Raw genomic sequence first — 26609 nt, 5'->3', positions numbered from 1 at the left:
GCCCCTTTTAAACAGGCCACCTTAGCTCCTCCTAAAAATGGTACATTTCCGTGCTTGAATTGCGCCCAGTGTACCCATGTTAAGAAAGGTAACACCTTTACACATCCCCATTCAGGGAAAACTTATAACATCAGGGGCTTTTACACATGTACATCCTCCTACATTGTCTATATGATTAGATGTCCCTGTGGCCTGGCCTTTATAGGTGAAACCTCTCAATGCATACGAGATCGGATTTGTAAACACAAGTCTGATATCAGATGCAAAAAAGCGGAACTTCAGATACCACATCATTTTCTTCAGATGCAGCATAGGATTAGTCAATTTCAATTGTAGGTCATAGACCATGTCCCTATACCAAGAAGGGGAGGCAATCGCAAACTTTTACTTCAAAGAAGGGAGTCCTTCTGGATCTATGAGCTCAGAACATTATCACCACATGGGCTCAATCGAGAATTTGATTTGCTATTATAATTGTGCAATATAATTTTGCTGCTTGACTCTAAATATTACTTGCTTGTTCATATATTGCCTGTTAACCTGATTACCTTATCATGATACTCATATTTCTGTATTTAATTTAATTTTTTTATTTTCTACCTAGACACGTTGACTCCCAGGGGTAGGTATGATATCATTTCTATTATTGATACTTTAACTTTACTAACTCGGATACATATTACCTGGCTACTTCTAACCCTGTGACTAACGAGTCAATTTATATTGTAAGTTATGACTTTCAGAAATAACTATTGTAAAATGGCCACATGGTACATACATTGATGTCTTTTCGCTATTTGATTAATGATTTTCAGTGGAACATGGAGGTTTATACCTTGTTTCAAAATACATTACCAAGACTATCCGATCAAATGATCGGAACGCCATCCCTTGTGCGCGTGCGGTTCTCTTCATGTTGGCATGGAGATGCGATGCGACTAGACGACCAGCGTATCATACCTTATGCGCATGCGCAGCTTCCCTCTCCAGCGGCCTGCTTCTCACAGACGCATACTATTGACGTCAGACGCCTCACACACGAGGCAGTCACTATATAATTGGCGTCTTATCGCCATTCTCCACCATGCCACCAACGAGCAAACACTATTTCTTCAGCACAAGGTTAATTATACTTAAGTATGTTTAAATAGTTAGAACAATATGCAATGTACCTATTATGGCTGCGGTCATTCCCTCCATGTTCCGCTGCTGCTCTGGTGTTTATATATGTATATAGATCCCATCCCATGTATAATATATCCTCTTTATGAATTCTTGACATATAACTGATAGACTGACAGATATACTTTTTTACCACTTACAATACTATATATTGGCTCTAAATTTGGATTAAGTTTTGTATGCATTGATTTATTATCCTATATGAGCATGAGAAGGACTGATTCTGTTATGTGGTTGTTATTATTGTATATACTGCCTGCTATCAGACATACCTTTATGCATACATTTCGCTAGTTTCTTATCCTTTATTTTTTATTGTGAATCGACATTTAGCTTATACTATGTACTTATTTGTATTATCATAGGCCGCGATCAAGGTCCCGGGTGGACCGAAACGTTAGCCCGGAATTCACGTGATGATTGATCAGTAAAGTTGGTGTTGGCAAATAATAAAATACATACTATCGTGCAAACTATATGAGTGTGCCGTGGAATATTTTTTCCGATCTGATATTGATGACATTTTCTGTGGGGCCCAGTCAGTTCTAGCTACATCACTGCACAGCTCCTTCTCTCCTCCAGGCCCGTCATGACGTGTGTCTCCCTGCTGCAGCGGGCCTGAGGAGGGAAGGAGCGCAGGGAGCTGCGGTTAATAAATTGAAGTACCGCCGGCTCCCCTGCGCTCCAGCAATGATAGCAATGTGAGGGGGCCACTGGGGGGGGGGTGGGGGGGGGGGGTCATTACACTATGAGGGCCCCTTACACAGTATAATGACCCTCAGTGTCCCCCATTTAGTATAATGATCCCCAATGACCCTCCATTCAGTTTGATGACCACCAGAGCCCCCATTCAATATAATAACCCCCAGTGACCACTATACAGTATATTGACCCCCAGTGCCCCCTCAATACAGTATAACCCCCAGTGTGGGGGCCATTGGGGATCATTAGTCTGAATAGGAGCGACTGGGGGTTATTATTCTGAACGGAGGGCCATTATGGGGTCATTATACTGTGTGTGGGGCCACTGGGGGTCATTATATTGTGTTTGGTGGGATTGGGGGGTCATTATACTGTGTGAAGGGCCACTAGTGGTCATTATACTGTATAGGGGCCACTGGTGGTCATTATACTGTGTGGGAGCCACAGAGGGACATGTAAATGTACAAAACTGCCTGAAGGGGGCCCAGTGGGATTTATCGCCCAAGGGCCCACATGAACCTGGAGCCGGCCCTGTCAGCAGGCAGTAAGTTATTGAGACTGACATTTTTGTGGGGGTATACCAACCACTGTAAGTTGTTTGAGCTGAGGAAATCACCATTGCATGCTTCTATGTAAATGCCCTACTTTCATCATATAATATCACTGTAGTATGACCTTTTTCCATTTTCCATAAATTTCATTTGAAAGCCAAATATCCCTAACTATTTGTGAGTACATCAATGCAACATTTTAGTTTTTCCTTTTCAATAAATTAGCAAAGATTTCTAACATTCTGTGTTCAATTTCTCATGATGGGGGAGAAAGCCACAACATAAATTGTGAAAAAAGTGAAAGATTCTAAAAGGGTATGCCGAATGCATTTTAGCGCTCCACTACACCACGGTCACCCCAGTAATCCCTTACATCTGAACGCATCCTAATTATACAGCTATACAATTGTACGGGAGCTGCATGATTAGAAACAAATGACTTGGAGGACTTTTAGCACTTAGGCTAGGTTCACACTAGTGTTTGAGAGCTCCGGAAGCCTTTTCTGTCAGGGAACAGCATGCCAGGACTCTAGGGATCCCACATTGCCATACGCTGCCTAAATGCACGCCGGCTCCATTAACTATAATGGGCACTGGCGGAGATCCAGCCGCAACCTGACAAATATGTTGAGAATCAGCCGGAGCCCTCTGTCTGACTAATATATTTATTTCAATTTTTACTGCATGTTGTTTAAAACGGGCTTTCTTACTATATGTGGTTTTGTCATATCAACTCAGATATGTTCTAAATATTCTGAACACTTCTCCCCCTGTGGTTTAGTAAATACTAATAGCTCTAGCAGCACTGATTGGATAGTGTCAGACGGCACAGGGGCCCGTCCGACTGCTAACACTCAGTTGGACCCTTTATTGCAGACTGCACAGGGGCCCGTCCCCGACTGCTAACACTCAGTTGGACCCTTTATTGCAGACTGCACAGGGGCCCGTCCCGACTGCTAACACTCAGTTGGACCCTTTATTGCAGACTGCACAGGGGCCCGTCTCCGACTGCTAACACTCAGTTGGACCCTTTATTGCAGACTGCACAGGCGCCCGTCCCCGACTGCTAACACTCAGTTGGACCCTTTATTGCAGACTGCACAGGGGCCCGTCCCCGACTGCTAACACTCAGTTGGACCCTTTATTGCAGACTGCACAGGCGCCCGTCCCCGACTGCTAACACTCAGTTGGACCCTTTATTGCAGACTGCACAGGGGCCCGTCCCCGACTGCTAACACTCAGTTGGGCCCTTTTTTTGCAGACTGCACAGGGGCCCGTCCCCGACTGCTAACACTCAGTTGGACCCTTTTTTTGCAGACTGCACAGGGGCCCGTCCCCGACTGCTAACACTCAGTTGGACCCTTTATTGCAGACTGCACAGGGGCCCGTCCCCGACTGCTAACACTCAGTTGGACCCTTTATTGCAGACTGCACAGGGGCCCGTCCCCGGCTGCTAACACTCAGTTGGACCCTTTATTGCAGACTGCACAGGGGCCCGTCCCCGACTGCTAACACTCAGTTGGACCCTTTATTGCAGACTGCACAGGGGCCCGTCCCCGACTGCTAACACTCAATTGGACCCTTTATTGCAGACTGCACAGGGGCCCGTCCCCGACTGCTAACACTCAGTTGGACCCTTTATTGCAGACTGCACAGGGGCCCGTCCCCGACTGCTAACACTCAGTTGGACCCTTTATTGCAGACTGCACAGGGGCCCGTCCCCGACTGCTAACACTCAGTTGGACCCTTTATTGCAGACTGCACAGGGGCCCGTCCCCGGCTGCTAACACTCAGTTGGACCCTTTATTGCAGACTGCACAGGGGCCCGTCCCCAACTGCTAACACTCAGTTGGACCCTTTATTGCAGACTGCACAGGGGCCCGTCCCCGACTGCTAACACTCAGTTGGACCCTTTATTGCAGACTGCACAGGGGCCCGTCCCCGGCTGCTAACACTCAGTTGGACCCTTTATTGCAGACTGCACAGGGGCCCGTCCCCGACTGCTAACACTCAGTTGGACCCTTTATTGCAGACTGCACAGGGGCCCGTCCCCGACTGCTAACACTCAGTTGGACCCTTTATTGCAGACTGCACAGGGGCCCGTCCCCGGCTGCTAACACTCAGTTGGACCCTTTATTGCAGACTGCACAGGGGCCCGTCCCCGGCTGCTAACACTCAGTTGGACCCTTTATTGCAGACTGCACAGGGGCCCGTCCCCGACTGCTAACACTCAGTTGGACCCTTTATTGCAGACTGCACAGGGGCCCGTCCCCGACTGCTAACACTCAGTTGGACCCTTTATTGCAGACTGCACAGGGGCCCGTCCCCGACTGCTAACACTCAGTTGGACCCTTTATTGCAGACTGCACAGGGGCCCGTCCCCGACTGCTAACACTCAGTTGGACCCTTTATTGCAGACTGCACAGGGGCCCGTCCCCGACTGCTAACACTCAGTTGGACCCTTTATTGCAGACTGCACAGGGGCCCGTCCCCGGCTGCTAACACTCAGTTGGACCCTTTATTGCAGACTGCACAGGGGCCCGTCCCCGGCTGCTAACACTCAGTTGGACCCTTTATTGCAGACTGCACAGGGGCCCGTCCCCAACTGCTAACACTCAGTTGGACCCTTTATTGCAGACTGCACAGGGGCCCGTCCCCGACTGCTAACACTCAGTTGGACCCTTTATTGCAGACTGCACAGGGGCCCGTCCCCGACTGCTAACACTCAGTTGGACCCTTTATTGCAGACTGCACAGGGGCCCGTCCCCGACTGCTAACACTCAGTTGGACCCTTTATTGCAGACTGCACAGGGGCCCGTCCCCAACTGCTAACACTCAGTTGGACCCTTTATTGCAGACTGCACAGGGGCCCGTCCCCGACTGCTAACACTCAGTTGGACCCTTTATTGCAGACTGCACAGGGGCCCGTCCCCGGCTGCTAACACTCAGTTGGACCCTTTATTGCAGACTGCACAGGGGCCCGTCCCCAACTGCTAACACTCAGTTGGACCCTTTATTGCAGACTGCTGGTAATTCATGAACTTCAAGTAGAATTAGTAGAGGATTGACACAACATAGTCTCATAAAAATAGATGCTGCAGAATTATCAGGAGCTCGTCTGACAGATTTAGCACACAATGACATTTTTCAGCTTGCCAACATGTAAGTTATTGAAGCCATAGGAGGCAAACTTTTCAGTTAAACCTGATAAAATACATACACTCTAGTAAAAAATAAAATTATGCAAAGGTGTCCATGTGATATTTGTGCCACTTAAAGAGGACCTTTCATGGGTCCGGACTTGATTAAGTAAGTAGCAGGACTTGTAGGGCATACGTGGGGGATGTTTCTGCACTTACGATTATTTCTGGGGGCCGATGTGGTCCCCGTTACCTTGTCCCGCGCTGTATGCTAATCACTAGCATCGGAACACCAGGAGGAGACATCAGCTTCTCTTCCTCGGCGTTCCTTCTCCCTGGCTGTAGCGCTGTCCAATCGCAGCGCAGAGCGTCACAGCCAGGGAGAAGGTGAGGAACGCCGAGGGAGAGAAGCTGATGTCTCCTACCTGGTGTTCCATTGCTAGTGATTAGCATACAGCGCGGGACAAGGTAACACTCAGTTGGACCCTTTATTGCAGACTGCTGGTAATTCATGAACTTCAAGTAGAATTAGTCGAGGATTGACACAACATAGTCTCATAAAAATAGATGCTGCAGAATTATCAGGGAATCGGTAATGCAAGTAGTTACTAAAACAGACATGTAAGGCGTGACCTCTTAATTTGATGGTATGTGGTTCGACTCTTGTGACATATCTAGTCGAAAGTCATAGACATGAGGGTTTTGTCATTAGAACTCACCAATTGTGAATGGATCTGCCAAAACCCTGAAAGGGTTATCCAGGACTTAACATCCCCCCCAAAAAAATAAAAAATAAAAATGAATTAAAAAAAATGCCCAGACCAACTGTGCCGACCATACTTACCTAGTTTTCTTCCCAATGTAAATGAAGTCAGGGGAGATACAGTAGCTGTAGTTTTATGCACCATCCACATGCAGATTGTATGATCTTACTTGTATTGTTTTTTAGTTAGCCTGTTTCCATGAAAGTACGGTAGCTATATTCCAGGCATCCTCAAACTGCGGCCCTCCAGCTGTTGCAAAACTACAACTCGCAGCATGCCCGAACAGCCTACAGCTATCAGCCTACAGCAGGGCACTGTGGGAGTTGTAGTTTTACAACAGCTGGAGGGCCGCAGTTTGAGGATGCCTGCTATATTCTCTAGTTTAAAGGCAATGGACACCATTGCACGTTTTTTTTGTGCTAAAATCATTTTTTCCTAGTAGCATTTTTCCCACCATGTTAGCCATTCTATGCTAAATCCATCAGACAAGCTCTCTGACGGCTCTGTCTGCAGCCCCTCTCCGACTACTCCTACGGATAATCAAGCAAATAGGATTTGAGCTTAGATTAACTTCAAGAGAAGTGAAGGTGGATTTAGATGGGCAGATTATCCGGCCGATTTTCAGGAACAAATTTGTTCCTCCGAAGGCTTGTTCCTGACTCTCTGCCCATGTAAAGGTGCAGCCGATCACCTGATCATTGGGTGGTCCTGTCGTTCGTGCTGGCACTTCTGCTGCCCAGAAACAATGCATATGTCTGAGGACGAGCGATCGCTGTTCTCATACTGTGGAGCTGATCGCTGCATGTAAATGCAGTGGTCACCTCCACTGAACAAGCAGCCGACTGTGGGGGAGGAGTGCTTCCTTCCCGACAATCTGCTGCTACTCGGTGCGTGTGAATGCCCCTTGAGAGTGGGTCTACAGAATAAGCCATCAAAGAGCTCGTCTGACGGATTTAGCACACAATGACATTTTTCAGCTTGCCAACATGTAAGTTATTGAAGCCATAGGAGGCAAACTTTTCAGTTGAACCTGATAAAATACATACACTCTAGTAAAAAATAAAATTATGCAAAGGTGTCCATGTGATATTTGTACCACTTAAAGAGGACCTTTCATGGGTCCGGACTTGATTAAGTAAGTAGCAGGACTTGTAGGGCATACGTGGGGGATGTCTCTGCACTTACTATTATTTCTGGGGGCCGATGTGGCCCCCGTTACCTTGTCCCACGCTGTATGCTAATCACTAGCATCGGAACACCAGGAGGAGACATCAGCTTCTCTTCCTCGGCGTTCCTTCTCCCTGGCTGTAGCGCTGTCCAATCGCAGCGCAGAGCGTCACAGCCAGGGAGAAGGTGAGGAACGCCGAGGGAGAGAAGCTGATGTCTCCTCCATGGTGTTCCATTGCTAGTGATTAGCATACAGCGCGGGACAAGGTAACGGGGGCCACATCGGCCCCCAGAAATAATAGTAAGTGCAGAGACATCCCCCACGTATGCCCTACATGTCCTGCTACTTACTTAATCAAGTCCAGACCCATGTAAGGTCCTCTTTAAAGGGCATCAGCCAGCAGATATTCATATGTGCCTGCATTGCTGAGATGTTTTATGATGTTTTAATACTAGGAGCCTCTAGGAGTAACAGGAGCATCGCCCTTACACGTAGAGGCTGTGCCCTCTCTGCAACTGCTGTGCTCATTCCACTTTGAATGACAGGGCCAGGCAGTGTAAATGTGATCACGCCAGACTCTGTCAATCAAAGTGCAGAGGGTGTGGCAGTTGCAGAGAGAGCAGAGCCTTGAGGAGTAATGACAACGCCCCTGTTGCTCCTTGAGGCCCATTTGTATATATAAAAACATAATTTTTCTCAGCAATGCAGGCACATATGAACATGGGATCAACACAGATGCCTTCAGCTGCCAAGTGCCCATGTAACAGGTCAGCCAGTTTCATAGGTACAAATCTGCTGACAGATGACCTTTAAAGATGAATTATAGACAAAAGGATAGACACTTTAAAAGAATGTATCATTTAAAATTATGATTTGTAATTTTTTTTACCTTATAGGCCTGGACACATGCTGGCATTTTATTGAAGCACAAGTACAGCTTTCTGGTTGGGTGTGCCTCCATCTCTGATGTCATAGCACAGGTGTGTATGCTATATTGAGCTCATCTGTGATGTCATAGCTCAGGTGCGTATGCTATATTGAGCTCATCTGTGATGTCATAGCCCAGGTGTGTATGCTATATTGAGCTCATCTGTGATGTCATAGCCCAGGTGTGTATGCTATATTGAGCTCATCTGTGATGTCATAGCCCAGGTGCGTATGCTATATTGAGCTCATCTGTGATGTCATATCCCAGGTGCGTATGCTATATTGAGCTCATCTGTGATGTCATAGCCCAGGTGTGTATGCTATATTGAGCTCATCTGTGATGTCATAGCACAGGTGCGTATGCTATATTGAGCTCATCTGTGATGTCATAGCACATGTGTGTATGCTATATTGAGCTCATCTGTGATGTCATAGCCCAGGTGTGTATGCTATATTGAGCTCATCTGTGATGTCATAGCTCAGGTGTGTATGCTATATTGAGCTCATCTGTGATGTCATAGCCCAGGTGCGTATGCTATATTGAGCTCATCTGTGATGTCATATCCCAGGTGCGTATGCTATATTGAGCTCATCTGTGATGTCATAGCTCAGGTGTGTATGCTATATTGAGCTCATCTGTGATGTCATAGCCCAGGTGCGTATGCTATATTGAGCTCATCTGTGATGTCATATCCCAGGTGCGTATGCTATATTGAGCTCATCTGTGATGTCATAGCCCAGGTGTGTATGCTATATTGAGCTCATCTGTGATGTCATAGCCCAGGCGTGTATGCTATATTGAGCTCATCTGTGATGTCATAGCACAGATGCATATGCTATATTGAGCTCATCTGTGATGTCATAGCACAGGTGCGTATGCTATATTGAGCTCATCTGTAATGTCATAGCACAGGTGCGTATGCTATATTGAGCTCATCTGTGATGTCATAGCACAGGTGCGTATGCTATATTGAGCTCATCTGTGATGTCATAGCACAGATGATTGTGCTATATTGAGCTCATCTGTGATGTCATAGCACAGGTGCGTATGCTATATTGAGCTCATCGCACAGATGATTGTGCTATATAATTCTCTTATATTGGGCTCCTTTTATGATGTCATAACATAGTTGACCATGTTCTATTGAGGTAATCTCTGATGTACCACGGGCAAGAATGAGATCACTTCTCACGTCTTAATTTAATAAATATGGACACCATTAGGTTTTCATTTCGTTGCATCAATTGTGTAATAAAAAAATATATTTTCCAATTTATTTTAATTAACATTTTGCACTGTTTGACTTCTGTAGGTTTCTAACAGATTTCAGCATTTTATGCAGATCAGCTCCATATATAACTGTAAAATAGTGTGAAATGTAGACATCCGGTTTACATATAGAAAGAAATAATGTTTGTGAATTTAAAGGAGATGTGTCACCAGAAATTTATTTGCCAGTTAAAACCAGACAGGGACACATCCCTTTTTCTTTCTAATCAGTCTTTATTTTCTAATTGCTGATTATTATTTTTTTTCTATTTCCTGAACACTATTATGGGTCGGCCATCTTGCCTGAGCTCTTCTTAACAGCATTTACAAAGCATTAAGAAACTTGCTTTACAGAAGCGACATGGTCCATAGACCCAATGGTCAGGAGGGGACCTCATTGACGTCTATGAGAAAGTTTTCTAGGCATGCTCTGTGACCTGTACAGAGCTCATTGTACAAGGAAAGAAATAGATAAGCTTTGACAATCATGTCTTATCTATACACAAAGGTGATACCATTACAGGCAGGATTAGAATGAGAGATAAGAAGGTAACTACAGTAAAATGATCTGTGGTGCCTATTATTAGGATTTTCACAGGATTTTAAGGTTTTTGTTTAAATATAGATATTGACATGGAAAATTTAAAACAACATAACCAAAAATTCTTGAAAACGTGATTTAAACTGCCGGTCATTTTCTGATGATACATTTCTTTTAATACTATTAGATCAGGACTGAAATGTCTGATGTAGTTAATGATTGTCTTCTACATTAAAGGGAAGCTGTCACCTCCCAAAACCATCCCAAGCCGCCAGCAGTACCTGCGTGTAGCCAGCAGTGCGTTTCTCATGATGCCTTTCTTCCTGAAGCCAGATGCAGCAAAAATACTGAAAACGTTGTTTTATCCCCTGCCCGGCGCGCTTCTCCACAAAGGCAGCGGCCTCCTTGCTTCAAGTCATGGTAGCCGTGCCACCTTCCCTGCCCCTTTGCTGTGACTGACAGCGCTTATGCAGAGGGTTCGGCAAAGCCAGCTGAACTGCCAGCTGTCAGTCACAGCGAAGGGGCAGGGAAGCGGGCGCGGTTACCGTGACTTGAAGCAAGGAAGCCGCTGCATGTGTGGAGAAGTGCGCCAGGCACTGGATAAAACAACGTTTTCAGTACTTTTGCTGCATCTGCCTTCAGGAAGAAAGACATCATCAGAAACACGCTGCTGGCTACACGCAGGTACTGCTGGCGGCTTGGGATGGTTTTGGGAGGTGACAGGTTCCCTTTAATCTTCTGTAGATAGATAACTTCTTGTGTAACTTCTCCCACACATTTCTTTCCCATACACTTTATTGTCTTACTACTACTCTGGCCAAAGTACAAATGTGTATACCTGTCAGCAAAAATGACCACATCTCCAGTGAATGAATCAGAGCGCATGGACAGCGAGCCCGTATGAATCGTGGTAAATGCATCGTGCCACTCACAGCCATAAAAAAGAAGGATTTTATTGATTCCCCGATTAGATTACTTTTAATAGTTACAAGTCTGATTATTATTATTAATGTGGCGTTTACAACGTTCCTATTTATATTCTATTATATCTGAAACTGAAAACAAGCTTAAAGGGTTGTCGGAGGCTTTAAAAAATAAAATTAGCTGCCGCGAACATTACTCGCCTGTTAATTCCACGCTGTTTCAGCGCTGACGGCAGATATGTCCTCACAAATGCTACTTGCGGAGGTATACGATATTCAGCAGCCTCTGAACACTGTATGCAATTTTATTGGATGTATAGAATAGCCAAGGCTGAATCTTCTCTAGCTGAAATCTGCCGTTTACAGTGACAGCAACGTAGACCGTACACTTATTTTCTCTGTACTTCGGGCTAGGTGACTTGTCTCCCAGCAGCATGAGCTCCTATTTCTCTTCTGGACTTCAGGCTAGGTGACTTGTCTCCCAGCGGCATGGGCTCCTATTTCTCTTCTGGACTTCAGGCTAGGTGACTTGTCTCCCAGCGGCATGGGCTCCTATTTCTCTTCTGGACTTCAGGCTAGGTGACTTGTCTCCCAGCGGCATGGGCTCCTATTTCTCTTCTGGACTTCAGGCTAGGTGACTTGTCTCCCAGCGGCATGGGCTCCTATTTCTCTTCTGGACTTCAGGCTAGGTGACTTGTCTCCCAGCGGCATGGGCTCCTATTTCTCTTCTGGACTTCAGGCTAGGTGACTTGTCTCCCAGCGGCATGGGCTCCTATTTCTCTTCTGGACTTCAGGCTAGGTGACTTGTCTCCCAGCGGCATGGGCTCCTATTTCTCTTCTGGACTTCAGGCTAGGTGACTTGTCTCCCAGCGGCATGGGCTCCTATTTCTCTTCTGGACTTCAGGCTAGGTGACTTGTCTCCCAGCGGCATGGGCTCCTATTTCTCTTCTGGACTTCAGGCTAGGTGACTTGTCTCCCAGCGGCATGGGCTCCTATTTCTCTTCTGGACTTCAGGCTAGGTGACTTGTCTCCCAGCGGCATGGGCTCCTATTTCTCTTCTGGACTTCAGCAGAGGCACATTGCTGGGTGCATATAATTGCATTGTAGGCAAGTTTACCTTGGGTCTGCTTGTCGTATTATTTGTTTGCATTTTGCTTGAAATGTTTTGCTAGAGGTCATCGATCCCAGATGAGCCACAGTCAGGTTTCGCAGTAGAAAATCCATGAAGGAAAAATCCATGGTGTAAGGATGGGTTCAGACCTGAGTGTTTTACAGCGCGTACGATCGCGCTGTAAAACGCCCGACGCCCTAAGAAGTACATGAGCTTCTTTGGGGCGTCTTGTCGCGCGTTCCCGTACATAGACTTAGTGGGAACGCGCGACAATAGGCGTTCGCTTGTTCCGGAGCCACGTATGTCAGACGCCCGTAGAATCACGCATACAGAGCGCGACATCCCGAACGCTCAGGTCTGAACCCAGTGTAAGGGTCCCGTGGAATCTGCAGCAGAAATCCAAAGCTGTGGATCTGGCCACAAGGCTAATCCAGTTGTGAAAAATGGACATCTATGACTACAACTGAATAGCAGGATGGATAACATTGAGAAACAATGGAAGGCAGAATGCACACTGTTCCTCCCACAGATTCTGGTGCGATATGCATGCCGAATCCACCGTGTGACCGTGTCCTAATAGTGCTGTATCAGGACTTATCTACCCAAAGTTATATGGCTATATCCGTAGACATTGGGGGGGATTGTCATGAGGGAATTTCTTAAAAGTCATTTTTGCAGGAGTCTGCATTCCTATAATTTGCGCAAAGTTTATCAGACGTTGCACAGTGTTTGATAAATTTGGTGCCTCTCTAATGGGTCACTGAGAAAACTTTTGATGTCATAGCAACAGGTCAAAGGTTTTGATCAGTGGAGGTCTGAGCGCTGAGACCCTCACGAGGAGAGAGAAGCTCTCTTCACTGCAGGAGATGGGCTCAGTAGAAAGCCTCAGCGGGGAGAGAGCGTGCATTATGTCAGCGCGTCTCTTCCCTCATTCTAGGGTCTCATTACTCAGGGCAAAATGATGAGTGCCAAATAAAAACTCTTGTTTATTCTTGAGATTTTTTTACTGGCAAAAAAAACACCAGATCCAAATTCATGTGCGTGGGGACTCTAAGGACACGACCAAACGGCATGGTCGTGTCATGGTGTGCGATGTGACCATGCTGCGGTTGAGTACAGTCGTATGGGCTTCCTCTAATTAAGCTGTTTAGTGGGTCTGTATTGTTAAAAGTGTTCTCTCACTTAGGCCTCCTTCACACGAGTGACTATTCCGCGCGGGAAGTCTGGATGCGATGCGTTTTTCAGTGATGGTTGCTATGAGATGTTGTTTGTAAACATTCAGTTTTTATCACGCGCGTGCAACGCTTTAAATCGCATTGCACCAGAGCAATAAAAAGTGAATAAATGAACACAATCGCAGACAAAACTGAATGAACTTGCTTGCGAAATCGCGCAATTTTCACTGAACGCATCCGCAATGCATCTGGACCTAATCCGCTCACACTTGTCTGCAAGGGGCCTTAAGCAAATAATATTTATCCTCTAGACAAAATTAATACAAGACACTTAGGCCTCTTGCACACGAACAAGTGCGCTCAGTGGCTGTATTGCAGACTGCATATGCAGATATGCAATACACAGGCGCCATTTCGTGGGCATTCCGCATCACGGATGTGGACCCATTCACGTGCTTCCGTGGGATTTCGTCCCGTACTATCTTTTTGCGGAATGGGCAGATTGCAGACTCATTAAAGTAAATGGGTCCGCAATCAGCTGCGGCTGCCCCACGGTTGGTGTTCGTGCATTGCGCCCTGCAATTTGCGGGCCGCAGCACGGCCACGGGGGGCACACGTTCATGTGCAAGAGGCTTTACTAATGTATTGTTTTTTTTACACATTTAGTTTCATTTTTTTATTTGTTGAAAAAACTCCAGCTCTAGATGTTAACTGAAATTCTTTGCAAAATATAAAATTCAGGATGCACAGGCGTTTTTCGTCTAGTGCCGGTTTTTTTGTAATTGATGGTTTTTTTGTGTGTACGTCTCTTGCATTTTTTTAAAACACAGCATGTAAACACACAAACTGGGTTTGGCATTTTTTTTTTTTTACTAAAAAAGCCATAGAAACCACTATGGCACGAGGCAAAAATCACTTGTGTGTCCTACATTTCATATTTCCCTCAGATTTTCAGCTAACATCTGGAGCTAACGTTTTTTTCAGCAAAAAATTTATTTGGGCCTTATGACTTCTGGAAACACTTGGTTTGGCATAGGTCTCCAGGCACTGTCCCACATCTTCCTCTGAGGTCGATTCATGACCACTTGGTAGAACAGTAAAAATGGTGGAGATTTATCAAAACTGGTGCAAAGGAAAACTGCCTCAATTGCCCATAGCAACCAATCAGATTTTACCTTTCATTCTTTAGAGCTCCTTTGTAAAATGAAAGGATTAATCTGATTGGTTGCTATGGGCAACTAAATTTCTTTTGCACCATTTTTTTTATAAATCTCTCCCAATGACGAGAGGAGCTAAGGTCCTTTTAAAGAGATGGTGTAAGGTGAAATAACTCATGTCACCTGTCCAACATATGCGTTAGGGCTCATGCACAGGAACTCATTTTCTTTCTGTGTCCTTTCCGGTTTCTTTGCGGGTCTGCAAAAAAAAAACAGTAGTTACTCAGTGTGCATTCCGTTTCTGTATGTCCGTATTTCCATTCCACAAAAAAATAGAACATGTCCTATTATTGTCCGCATTACGGACAAGGATAGAACTGTTCTATTAGGGGCCAGCTGTTCCGTTCTTGCGGATCCTTTTTTTGTGGACCGCAAAATACATACGGTCGTGTTCATGAGTCCTTAGAGAAATAAATTCCCATGTGTATGTGTTAGGACATCCAGAAATGATTATTCATCACATAATAGATGCAAATCAATTTTAAAAAATAATGTGAAGGCGGCCATAGCTTTAAAGGCTGGATTCACACAGGCGAGATTTCCGTTCGGGTGCAATGCACGAAACGCATTGCACCCGACACTGAATCCTGACCCATTCACTTCTATGGGGCTGTGCACATGAGCGGTGATTTTTACGCATCACTTATGTGTTGCGTGAATTTTGCAGCATGCGCTATATAGTGCGTTTATAGAAGTGAATGGGGCTGCGTGAAAATCGCAAGCATCCGCATGGTTGCTAAGATGACAGTCTATTCACTGTATTATTTTCCCTTATAACATGGTTATAAGGGAAAATAATAGCATTCTTTAATACAGAATGCTTAGTAGAAGGTCAATTGAGAGTTAAAAAAATAAATACAAATTAACTCACCTCCTCCTCTTGATCGCGTAGTTGCCGATCTCTTCTTACTTCTTTAATCATGAGCTGCCGGCAAAAGGACCTGTGGTGATGTCACATCACATGGTCCAATCACATGCTGTGATGGACCATGTGATTGGACCATGTGATGATCTCAGTGACGTCACCACAGGTCCTTTGACAGGTTCTGAAGAAAGAACAGGAGACCGGCAGCTACGCGATCAATTGGAGGAGGTGAGTTAATTTTATTTATTTTTTTAACCCTCAATTGACCTTCTACTAAGCATTCTGTATTAAAGAATGCTACAAACCGGATTCCAAAAAAGTTGGGACACTATACAAATCGTGAATAAAAACTGAACGCAATGATGTGGAGGTGCCAACTTCTAATATTTTATTCAGAATAGAACATAAATCACGGAACAAAAGTTTAAACTGAGAAAATGTACCATTTTAAGGGAAAAATATGTTAAATCAGAATTTCATGATGTCAACAAATCCCCAAAAAGTTGGGACAAGGCCATTTTCACCACTGTGTGGCATCTCCCCTTCTTCTTACAACACTCAACAGATGTCTGGGGACCGAGGAGACCAGTTTCTCAAGTTTAGAAATAGGAATGCTCTCCCATTCTTGTCTAATACAGGCCTCTAATTGTTCAATCGTCTTGGGCCTTCTTTGTTGCACCTTCCTCTTTATGATGCGCCAAATGTTCTCTATAGGTGAAAGATCTGGACTGCAGACTGGCCATTTCAGTACCCGGATCCTTCTCCTACGCAGCAATGATGTTGTGATTGATGCAGAATGTGGTCTGGCATTATCTTGTTGAAAAATGCAGGGTCTTCCCTGAAAGAGATGACGTCTGGATGGGAGCATATGTTGTTCTAGAACCTGAATATATTTTTCTGCATTGATGGTGCCTTTCCAGACATGCAAGCTGCCCATTCCACACGCACTCATGCAACCCCATACCATCAGAGATGCAGGCTTCTGAACTGAGCGTCGATAACAACTTGGGTTGTCCTTGTCCTCTTTGGTCCGGATGACATGGCGTCCCAGATTTCCAAAAAGAACTTTGAATCGTGACTCGTATGACCACAGAACAGTCTTCCATTTTGCCACACTCCATTTTAAATGATCCCTGGCCCAGTGAAAACGCCTGAGCTTGTGGCTCTTGCTTAGAAATGGCTTCTTCTTTGCACTGTAGAGTTTCAGCTGGCAACGGCGGATGGCACGGTGGATTGTGTTCACTGACAATGGTTTCTGGAAGTATTCCTGAGCCCATTCTGTGATTTCCTTTACAGTAGCATTCCTGTTTGTGGTGCAGTGTCGTTTAAGGGCCCGGAGATCACGGGCATCCAGTATGGTTTTACGGCCTTGACCCTTACGCACAGAGATTGTTGCAGATTCTCTGAATCTTCGGATGATGTTATGCACAGTTGATGATAGATGCAAAGTCTTTGCAATTTTTCGCTGGGTAACACCTTTCTGATATTGCTCCACTATCTTTCTGTGCAACATTGTGGGAATTGGTGATCCTCTACCCATCTTGGCTTCTGAGAGACACTGCCACTCTGAGAAGCTCTTTTTATACCCAATCATGTTGCCAATTGACCTAATTAGTGTTAATTGGTCTTCCAGCTCTTCGTTATGCTCAAATTTACTTTTTCCGGCCTCTTATTGCTACTTGTCCCAACTTTTTGGGGATTTGTTGACACCGTGAAAATTTGAATCAACGTATTTTTCCTTTAAAATGATACATTTACTCGAATTAAACGTTTGATCTGTCATCTACGTTCTATTACAAATAAAATATTGACATTTGCCATCTCCACATCATTGCATTCAGTTTTTATTCACAATTTGTTTAGTGTCCCAACTTTTTGGGAATCCGGTTTGTATTATTTTCCCTTATAACCAATTACATCTACACACCACCAAACCCAAACCTGAACTTCAGTGAAGAAGTTCGGGTCTGGGTACCACATTCAGGTTTTTATCACGCGCGTGCAAAATGCATTGCACCCACGCGATAAAAAATGACTGCAATTGGGTACCTACTCGCACGAGTTTGCCGCAGTACACCCGGGACGCATCCTGAACAAATCCGTCACGCCCGTGTGAACCCAGCCTAAGTGAGGTTCATGGATACCGGTGGGACCCTTTTTTATTCTTTGCAGCCAGGCCCCTAGCAGTAGTACCATCTGTACTAACCTGGTGGAGGTCATGCCAGTGACCATCATTACTGTTGCACACGATTGTGCTAGGTGTAGAATGGAAGCTTAAGCACATTTTTGTTCCTCTCGTGTTCCCCAATCCCTTATGTATCTTTAGGACTGCCAGTTAGGATCTCAGTAGGGCTCCCTACACACAAATTGACACTGAGTTTTTATGGACTATAAAAACGGCAGACTAACCACATTTTATTTATTTTTTGCCTCTGGCATTTTTACTGCATTTTTTGTGGCATTTTTTCAGGATTTATTTGCAAACAGTTCCTCTTAACACTAGGGTAGGGGTCAGCAACCTTTGACACTCCAGCTGCTGTGAAACTACAATTCCCAGCATGCACACTTACTCAGCTGTTATTGTAACTCCTATAGAAGTGAAAAGAGGATTCTGGGAGTTGTAGTTTCAGAACAGCTGGAATGCCCTGGTCTAGGGTTTGTGGCATCCAGAAAGACCAAAACTGCCATCTACGTAAGGCCTCATGCACACGAACGTATTTTATTTCCGTGTCCATTCAGGTTTTTTTTGCGGACCGCATGCGGAACCATTCATTTCAATGGGTCTGCAAAACAAATGGAAGGTACTCCGTGTGCATTGTGTTTCCGTATTTCTGTTCTGCAAAAAAATAGAACATGTCCTATTATTGTCCGCATTATGGACAAGGATAGTACTGTTCTATTAGGGGCCAGCTGTTCTGCGGACGCATCCATATTTTTTGTGGACCGCAAAATAGATACGGTCGTGTGCATGAGCCCTAACACATGTTTGTGTATCCTGCATTTCATATTTCCCATAGACTTTGAACTAACATTTAAAGCTAAAAAACACAGGTGCAAAAAATGCCACTAAAAAGCAAAAGTGCTGAAAAACACCTCTGACAACATGCATGCGAATCCACCCTGAAGAGTTGTATGTAGACATGTCATTTGGATTACTAGTAAGCATTTTCTGGAGCAGAAATGTTATTGCAAATCTAAAATTTCTCATGGTGAGTCGGCTCATAAAAAATAGAGCTGTCATATCATGTAGGCTTTTTACAGACTGTTATTTTATAGAACGCTTTACAGTTTCAGGCATATCCTGCAGACTATTTCTCAGAGCTTTAGGGGCCATATTGGATGAAAATTGTTCACTCTTGGGTTGTGTTCCACTGTGAAATTTAGGGCACGTTCGTGTGCAAGAGACCTAATACTGTCATGCATTTTTGCCCACAGGCGTTCTTGGGGCATTTTTAATGTTTGTTTTTTTTTGCAATTTTTTCACCTTCATATTTTTCGCCTATAGAGAAGATTCTGTGAAAAAGCCAGCTCTACAGTATTCCGCATTTTGAAAAGAAGCCACAAACACCATCTATAGTAATTAACACACATTTGTGTCCTGTTTTTCTTGTTTTCCATAGACCTCATAACATCTGTAGCTTGTAATTTTACTGCCAAAAAAAAGAAAAGGCAAAAGTGAAGAAAACACTTAAAAAAATGTACGTGTAGTAGCACGCTTATACCAGCGTCCCGCCAACAATTGTTGCATGTTTTCTGGTGATGGCTTTCAGCTTGATCTCTAGTCCTAGTCTAGTTTTGACCAGTCCATTCCTGGTCTGAGCAGTTTTATATTGAAAAAGTTATTTTTTTTTTTAAAAAGAGATATTCACATACCCGTTGTCAGATTTTTGTGACTGTTGCACACATCAATGCCAGTAGTGCCATTTTCGCCAACATAACAATGTTATTAATGCTTTCTATAAATGTGCCCCATAGTTTACATGGCTAGTCTGTTTCTCGCTATTTCTTCATTTGGCCGGTGTACCTATACTGCACAATCCAGCACAGACATATGCTCCTATCTCGCTTGAAGCTTATACAGTTAACAGTTTTACCTTAACCCTTTCATGACCAGGCCCAAAAAAGGCCTGAATGTCCAGGCAACTTTTTGTGATTTTGTACACCTGGTGGTTTAGTGACAATAGCTTTTTTATTTGTTTGACTTCCAAAATAATCTTTGTGATTATTTTTTTTTTTCTTGACACTTAGGACTTTTAATTCAAATGTTTTTTTGAGTTTTTAGGTTTCATTTGGAGGAAAACCGCTAACTATTAAAAAGTAATATTTTTTTAATTATAGCTTTTTATTTCTTAAATATTAAAACTGACACAAAAATTTATTATTGCAATGGTTTCCCTATTTTGTGACTATTGTTTTCATTTATAACATGTATAGGTTTGAGAGAACGGGGCGACTGTGGTAACGGTTTCTGTTAGCAACTGCATGTTTTAATATTTGTTTTACATTTTTTTTATTTCTATTTTTTATAATTTTTATTACTTATATTTTTTTTTTTACTTATATATTTTTTATTTCTTTGGCACATAATATGTCCCCCAGGAGGTCATTAAAAGACCTTTGGAGGACACTTTTTTTTTTCACCCAATTTCACTCTCATCTTTTCCTTTTTTCAAAATCAGTCTAATTGAGGCCTCTCTTAGCGAGGGTGCCAGTTTACCGTCAATTAAAGACTGATTTATTACTTGTCCAAAAAAGGGCAACAGAGTATCTCCATGTACTCTATATAGTTCAAAAGGCAGACCATCTGGTCCCGGGGTAGAGTTACCACCTATGTCTTTTAACGCCCCCTGCAATTCAGTCACAGTGATGGGCTGATTAATAGTTTTGCTTTCTTGGTCTTTCCACATCGATTGCACCCAAATACGCCCTTAAGTTCTCCTCCTGCCACTTTATCTCTGAACGATATAGGACCGAATAATATTTGACAAATTCCTGATTTTCATTTTTTACATTATTCATGGGCTAACCCTTTTAAGGCCCCTTTACATTGTCCAAAAATCAGGCAGATCATCACTAACCAGCATTTTGATTTTTTTGTGTAACATAGTAACTGTTTATAAGGCTGAAAAAAGACATTTGTCTATCCAGCTTAGCCTGTTATCCTGCAAGTTGATCCAGAGGAAGGCAAAAAGAGGTAAAAGACAATTTTTCCCACTTTATGGGGAAAAAATTCCTTCCCGACTCCAATCAGGCAATCAGAATAACTCCCTGGATCAACGATCCCTCTCTAGTGGCTATAGCCTGTAATATTATTACACTCCAGAAATACATCCAGGCCCCTCTTGAATTCCTTTATTGTATTCACCATCATCACCTCCTCAGGCAGAGAGTTCCATTGTCTCACTGCTCTTACCGTAAGGAATCCTCTTCTATGTTTGTGTACAAACCTTCTTTCCTCCAGACACAGAGGATGTCCTCTCGTCACAGTCACAGTCCTGGGGATAAATAGATGATGCGATAGATCTCTGTATTGACCCCTGATATATTTATAAATAGTTATTACTTTTGAATAACCCTAATGTTGATAATCTTTCAGGGTACTGTAGTCCCCCCATTCCAGTTATTACTTTAGTTGCCCTCCTCTGATCCCTCTCCAGCTCTGCTATGTTTGCCTTGTTCACAGGAGCCCAGAACTGTACACAGTACTCCATGTGTGGTCTGACTAGCGATTTGTAAAGTGGTAGGACTATGTTCTCATCATGGGCATCTATGCCCATTTTGATGCAACCCATAATCTTATTGGTCTAGGCAGCAGCTGCCAAAACAGCTTAGTTTGCTGTCCACTAAAATTCCTTTTCCATGTCAGTGTTACCCAGTGTTTTACCATTTAGTATGTATGGGTGACTTGCATTATTCCTTCCCATGTGCATAACCTTACATTTATCAGTGTCAAACCTCATCTGCCACTGCCATGTGGACACCTAAATCATCATTTGCCTACAACATTGCTGAAGCTGTCCACCGCTAGTACTGAAATCACTCTTTCTTAGGGCTCATGCACACGACCGTTGTTGTTTTGCAGTCTGTTTTTCACTGATACGTTGTTCCACATCTGAGGATTTTTTTTCCTCTGATTTAAGTCCTCTTCCGTTCCGTTATTCCACAAAACATATCCGTATGGTTTCCGTATGCGATCCGTTTTTTGCGGATCATATGCAGAAACAGTAACTAATTAATCACCAAACACATGAGCAATATGGGCTGGGCATAGCATTTCTACAGTATGGATCCACAAAATACGGATGAAATACGGATGATATACAGATGTGTTCCGTGTGCGTTCCATATTTTTTGCAGACCCATTAACTTGAATGGGGCTTTGGACCGTGATTTGCAGACAATAATAGGACATGCACTGCTTTTTTGCGGAACGGCCATGTGGACAAACAGAAATGGAATGCACACGGAGTAACTTCTGTATTTTCTACAGCCCCATTAAAGTGAATGGTTACGCATACGGTCCGCAAAGAAAACGGAACGGAAGCGGAAAGAAAATACATTTGTGTGCATAAGCCCTTATTGGAAGCATATGAGGAATTTTCGGATGCAGTTCCCTTCTATTCTCTGGAAAGGTTCCTTTGTAGAGATTAGGAGAAGAGACAATGTACAGAATCTTCTGCTGTAATTAGACATGCCTCACTATGGTGATGAGGAAGCAGGTTCTCTAGGTTATTATACCTAATAATCGCCAGGTCCCTGTCACTACCATTATTTTGTACATATTGAAAATGCAATCCTATTCTTACCTTGGGGTAGCAGGGTACCAGCATTCCTTAACAGAATACGGACCAAATAAATGTTATTAGGATGGGGATATGTGGTGAAGGTATATCCTGGTCACAGAGTTGCTTGTGAGTATCTTCCCATTTGGGATTTATTGAAGTTCCATTGTAATCATGATCTTCTCACAACTCACCTCTCAACACGTAGCCACAGCATAAGTGCAGAAACCTCCATGCAGTCATTCCTTCTACAGTATACCCTGGCATTATTTCGCTTTATACCAAATAAATGCTGTTGTCCTGTGTACATGAGAATGGTGATTACCGAATATGCTGCCCTACGAACTACTAACCACTGTTATGAATTTGCAGCAGGAATATTAAAGGGAATCTGTCAGCTCCAAACCCCCCCCAAACTAGAGTAAGTGTGAATAGTGTAAGTGACACTTAGTCTGGTTATGTCATTTTTATCTTCATATTCACTTGCACTGAGAGGACTCCCCTGCTTAACGGAAATGGGACGGATCCGTTTTGCAGCCTATAGACTTCTATTATGACGGAATGCCTCTAAAGGCATTCCGTTATTCATTCCGTCATAGAATTGCGTTATGGTCCGTGGTAACGGAATCCATAACACAATTCTGCTTTTATGTTCCAGGAGAAAAAAATTAAATAAAATCACAATTAATTAATAGTATACGTTAAAAAAGGTCCAGAATGTACCACCAATACCAAAACAAAAACAAAAAATTACAGACAAGGTGAATTACTGATAGACTGCATCCAGGTAGTTAACAATGCTTCTGGGGAAAGGGGAATGAATTATCCCTATATTTACCCATATCCTAAAGCCTCAGCCCAGGGAGGACCCCTTATGGTGGAGACCCCCTGTCCACGTTCCTAGGCTATTATTGACCCTACGTTGTCCCTACGGGTATATGTACCAATATATTCTGGATATCCCCAGGTATGAGGCAAGGATAATGAGGTGCCAAAGGTACAACAATTACTGGATGCTATAGACAAAGTGCATATATAGATAGTCAGGGTTGACCATATAGTCAAACTCAATGATGCTTTTACCACCAAACGAATTTCATAACATTTTTTTGTTTATCCTGGGAAATATCTGGGTAAAGTGTAACTTGAAGCTTCTGGACTCAAATACAAACTCAAATACCCTTTGAATGTAAATGTTGTGTTCCTGGATGTTGGAAAGCTCTACATCTACAATGTGTAGCGGTTTCTTTACTTCCATGTACGTGTTTCTCACCGATTCTACTCAAAAGAATCAAGTAATACCATCATAAGAAAGCTGTGTTTTCTAGTAAATATATGATATGCCAGCAGTGCTTAGTCCTAGCTGTACTCAATGAAGTGCCCATGCATAATTAATGTCTGACATTATGGAAGGTGCTGTTATGTCCATCAATAATGCATTCTGCTCTTTATTCCCCTCTTTATAGGTTGTGTTTGTTGCCATTCTGCTACACAGTCACTTGGAATGCAGGGAGCCACTTCTCATCCCGATCCTCTCCTTATACATAGGAGCACTCGTGCGCTGCACCACATTGTGCTTGGGATACTATAAGAACATACATGATAAAATTCCAGAGAGTAGTGGGCCAGAGCTGGGGGTAAGTATGTCAGAATACAAATCTCTATCTACATGCTAGCACTATCCATAGGGCTCCATAATACTGATGGAGACCAAAAAGGTTGTCCTTTTGGCCTCCATCCAGCCGATATTAAACAGTATTCTGCAACAATAAGGCATAGAATAGCATAGCCTAAATTCTTCCATACAATGGTACGCAGGTAAAAACATATACCGCCCAGTTATACGCCTTTATACAATAGGGCCTTATGGAGAACGTATCCCACTATACGCTGAACAGTGGGATACATAGATTGGGTGTATCTCCTAGTTTATACATAAAATGGAAGCCAATATTAGGATGTGAACTGGACCAGAATTCACTGGGCCTCAAACTCTCACTATTTTAACTTGCAGAATAAAGAGATGGAAAGATTAAAGGGATTCTCTAGTAAAACACACTTTCCTATTGCATCTATTCGTTAGGGGATTCTTCTGAAGAATGTAGAAGCGGGGCTGGACTGTTTGCTTAGCAGAGCTTCTGCCAGCTGCTGAGAGAGTCTGTAGTAGTGAAGGGTTGCTGGCACTGATTGATGCATGCCACATCAGGGAGGGGTATGGACTGTCTCTACTGAATCCAGAGAAGGGGTTATTGCTGATGCACATCTCAGGGTGGTTCATTGCAGCAATAAATACACTGGAGACAGTAAGGTAGGAGAGCACTTTCCATTCCATCATTTCATGCACTCGTTATAATTCTGCTGTCCTTTCCATACCTGTCTTTTTAGCAGTTTTATGTTAAGAGGAGCCTTTGGTGCTTCCTTCATGTCTCTTTAATGACAGCACCTACACATTTCCATTACTTTAACTCTAGAAGTGCGTTAGCTCTGGGATGCTAGAACAGTCCATGGAGCCTTGTGCTTCTCAGCATTGTTCTAATAGAATATGTTTCTCTTTTACTGCAGGGAGATGCCACAATAAAGAAGATGCTGAGTTTCTGGTGGCCGTTAGCACTAATATTAGCTACTCAGCGGATCAGCAGGCCCATTGTTAACCTCTTTGTTTCTCGTGATCTTGGTGGTAGTGCTGCAGCAACGGAGGTGAGTCAGGCTGAGCAATATCCGAGGAATGTAGGTACTTAGAAGACTTAAAGGGAACCTGTCATCGGGTTTGGGGGGCCAAACCGGCACATAGGAAACCCATCCATCCCTGCAAACTATACTAATTGAAGATCTAAGGATCTACTTTGCTAGGATGGACAGGTTTGATATAGGCAGGGCTGGAACTGGAAACCAAAGGCATACTGGTGGTTTAGGGGCCCAAACCAGGTGACAAGTTCCCTTTATTATGTATTTGGCCAACCAAATAGTTGCTCATAGTCATAATATAAAATATTATGTTAGACTGTGCTTGGCACAGTTTTATGTATTACTTCACGTAAAAGGATATTAGCGGTTTTAGCAATTAAATACTAGTATTTATCTATCAGTTCCTCAAGGTTTTCAAGATCTCAGGACCTTTAAAGGCAGTTTCTTCACCTTACACAGTGAGCATACACATGAATGATCCGACCAGGGATCTTCGAGTGGGAGATGCTTTTACGAGCACTGCCTTGTCTGCTCTGTTTACCTGCTCGCCGCAACAATTGCAGTGTTGAGCGGGTGTAATTACAAGCATGGCACCCCCATTCATTACTATTGTACGGCTCTGTCTGTTCAATAGAATACTACAGAGACATCCCATAGGGATTGGGATGCCACACCTGCAATTGCTGCGGCGAGCAGGTAAATACAGCAGAGTAGGCAGTGCTCATACGAGTGCTGCCTTCTCTTCAAACTGTTGATCGGCAGAGGTGCTGGGAGTCAGACCCCCGCCGATCTGATGTTGACCTGTCCTGAGGATAGGTCATCAATGGTAAAAAGTGGACAATCCCATTAACATTCAATTTAAAACCAGAAGCGACCGCATGCTGCTTTGGGTTTTTGGCCACATCATTGCCGCCCAGTGTCGCCTTGCCCTTATACATATAACCAGGTTACATATTTGTCAGAAGTAAATAATGATGATTGGAAAATTAGACAACTTCTCATTATAAAAGGAAAGCATTAAAGGGGTTGGCCAGTGTTTGGGGGGCTTTTTGCAAAACCCCTCCTGGGCAGACCTGCAGAGGGAAGTATGCTTACGTGTTCCCCGCCGCTGGACCACTGGCTGCAGTCACTGTCATGTGACTAATTGGCATGACACAAAGGGAGCAGGCCACTACTGCAGCCAGCGATTGGCTGCAGCGGCGTCAAAAACGGATGTTGACAGTGGGGGACTCAAGTGCGGCAGTTAGGGCAGGTCTGCCCAGGAAAGGAGAGGGGTTTGCAAAAATCCCCAAAACGTGGCTAACCGCTTTAAAGGAGTTTCCAGGCTACTGATATTGATAACCTATCCTCAGGATAGGTCATCAGTATCAGATAGATGGGGTCCGACACCCTGCACCTCCACAATCATCTTTTCCTTGAGACACTGCTCCGGAACTAACACGGAGAATGGAAGCATGGCCTTGTTCAAAGTGAAGTGACAATGTTGGCTTACTGCAACTCAGCTCCCATTCACCTGTTCTCCCCTTAAATACAATTGTTACAGAACCTATAGCTGGAATATTGGAACCAAACTCTTCCTCTAATTTGACACCGGTTGGTCATATAA

The 26609-nt window shown here is 43.8% G+C and overlaps 1 protein-coding gene across 1 annotated transcript in view; it reads left to right on the top strand.

The window, feature by feature from the left end:
• Positions 1-26609, top strand: part of ANKH (ANKH inorganic pyrophosphate transport regulator) — a 133850-nt gene that overhangs the window by 72230 nt on the left and 35011 nt on the right. Inside the window, exons 4-6 of the mRNA XM_044294729.1 lie at positions 8404-8487; positions 23785-23955; positions 24881-25015. Of these exons, the coding sequence (XP_044150664.1) occupies positions 8404-8487; positions 23785-23955; positions 24881-25015 (390 nt within the window). The remainder of the gene's footprint in view (positions 1-8403; positions 8488-23784; positions 23956-24880; positions 25016-26609) is intronic.

The sequence above is a fragment of the Bufo gargarizans genome, chromosome 5, assembly GCF_014858855.1.
Source record: "Bufo gargarizans isolate SCDJY-AF-19 chromosome 5, ASM1485885v1, whole genome shotgun sequence".
NCBI classification, from domain to species: Eukaryota; Metazoa; Chordata; class Amphibia; order Anura; family Bufonidae; genus Bufo; species Bufo gargarizans.
The sequence above is the reverse complement of the archived record's forward strand: the minus strand, read 5'-3'. Positions and strand labels throughout refer to the sequence as shown.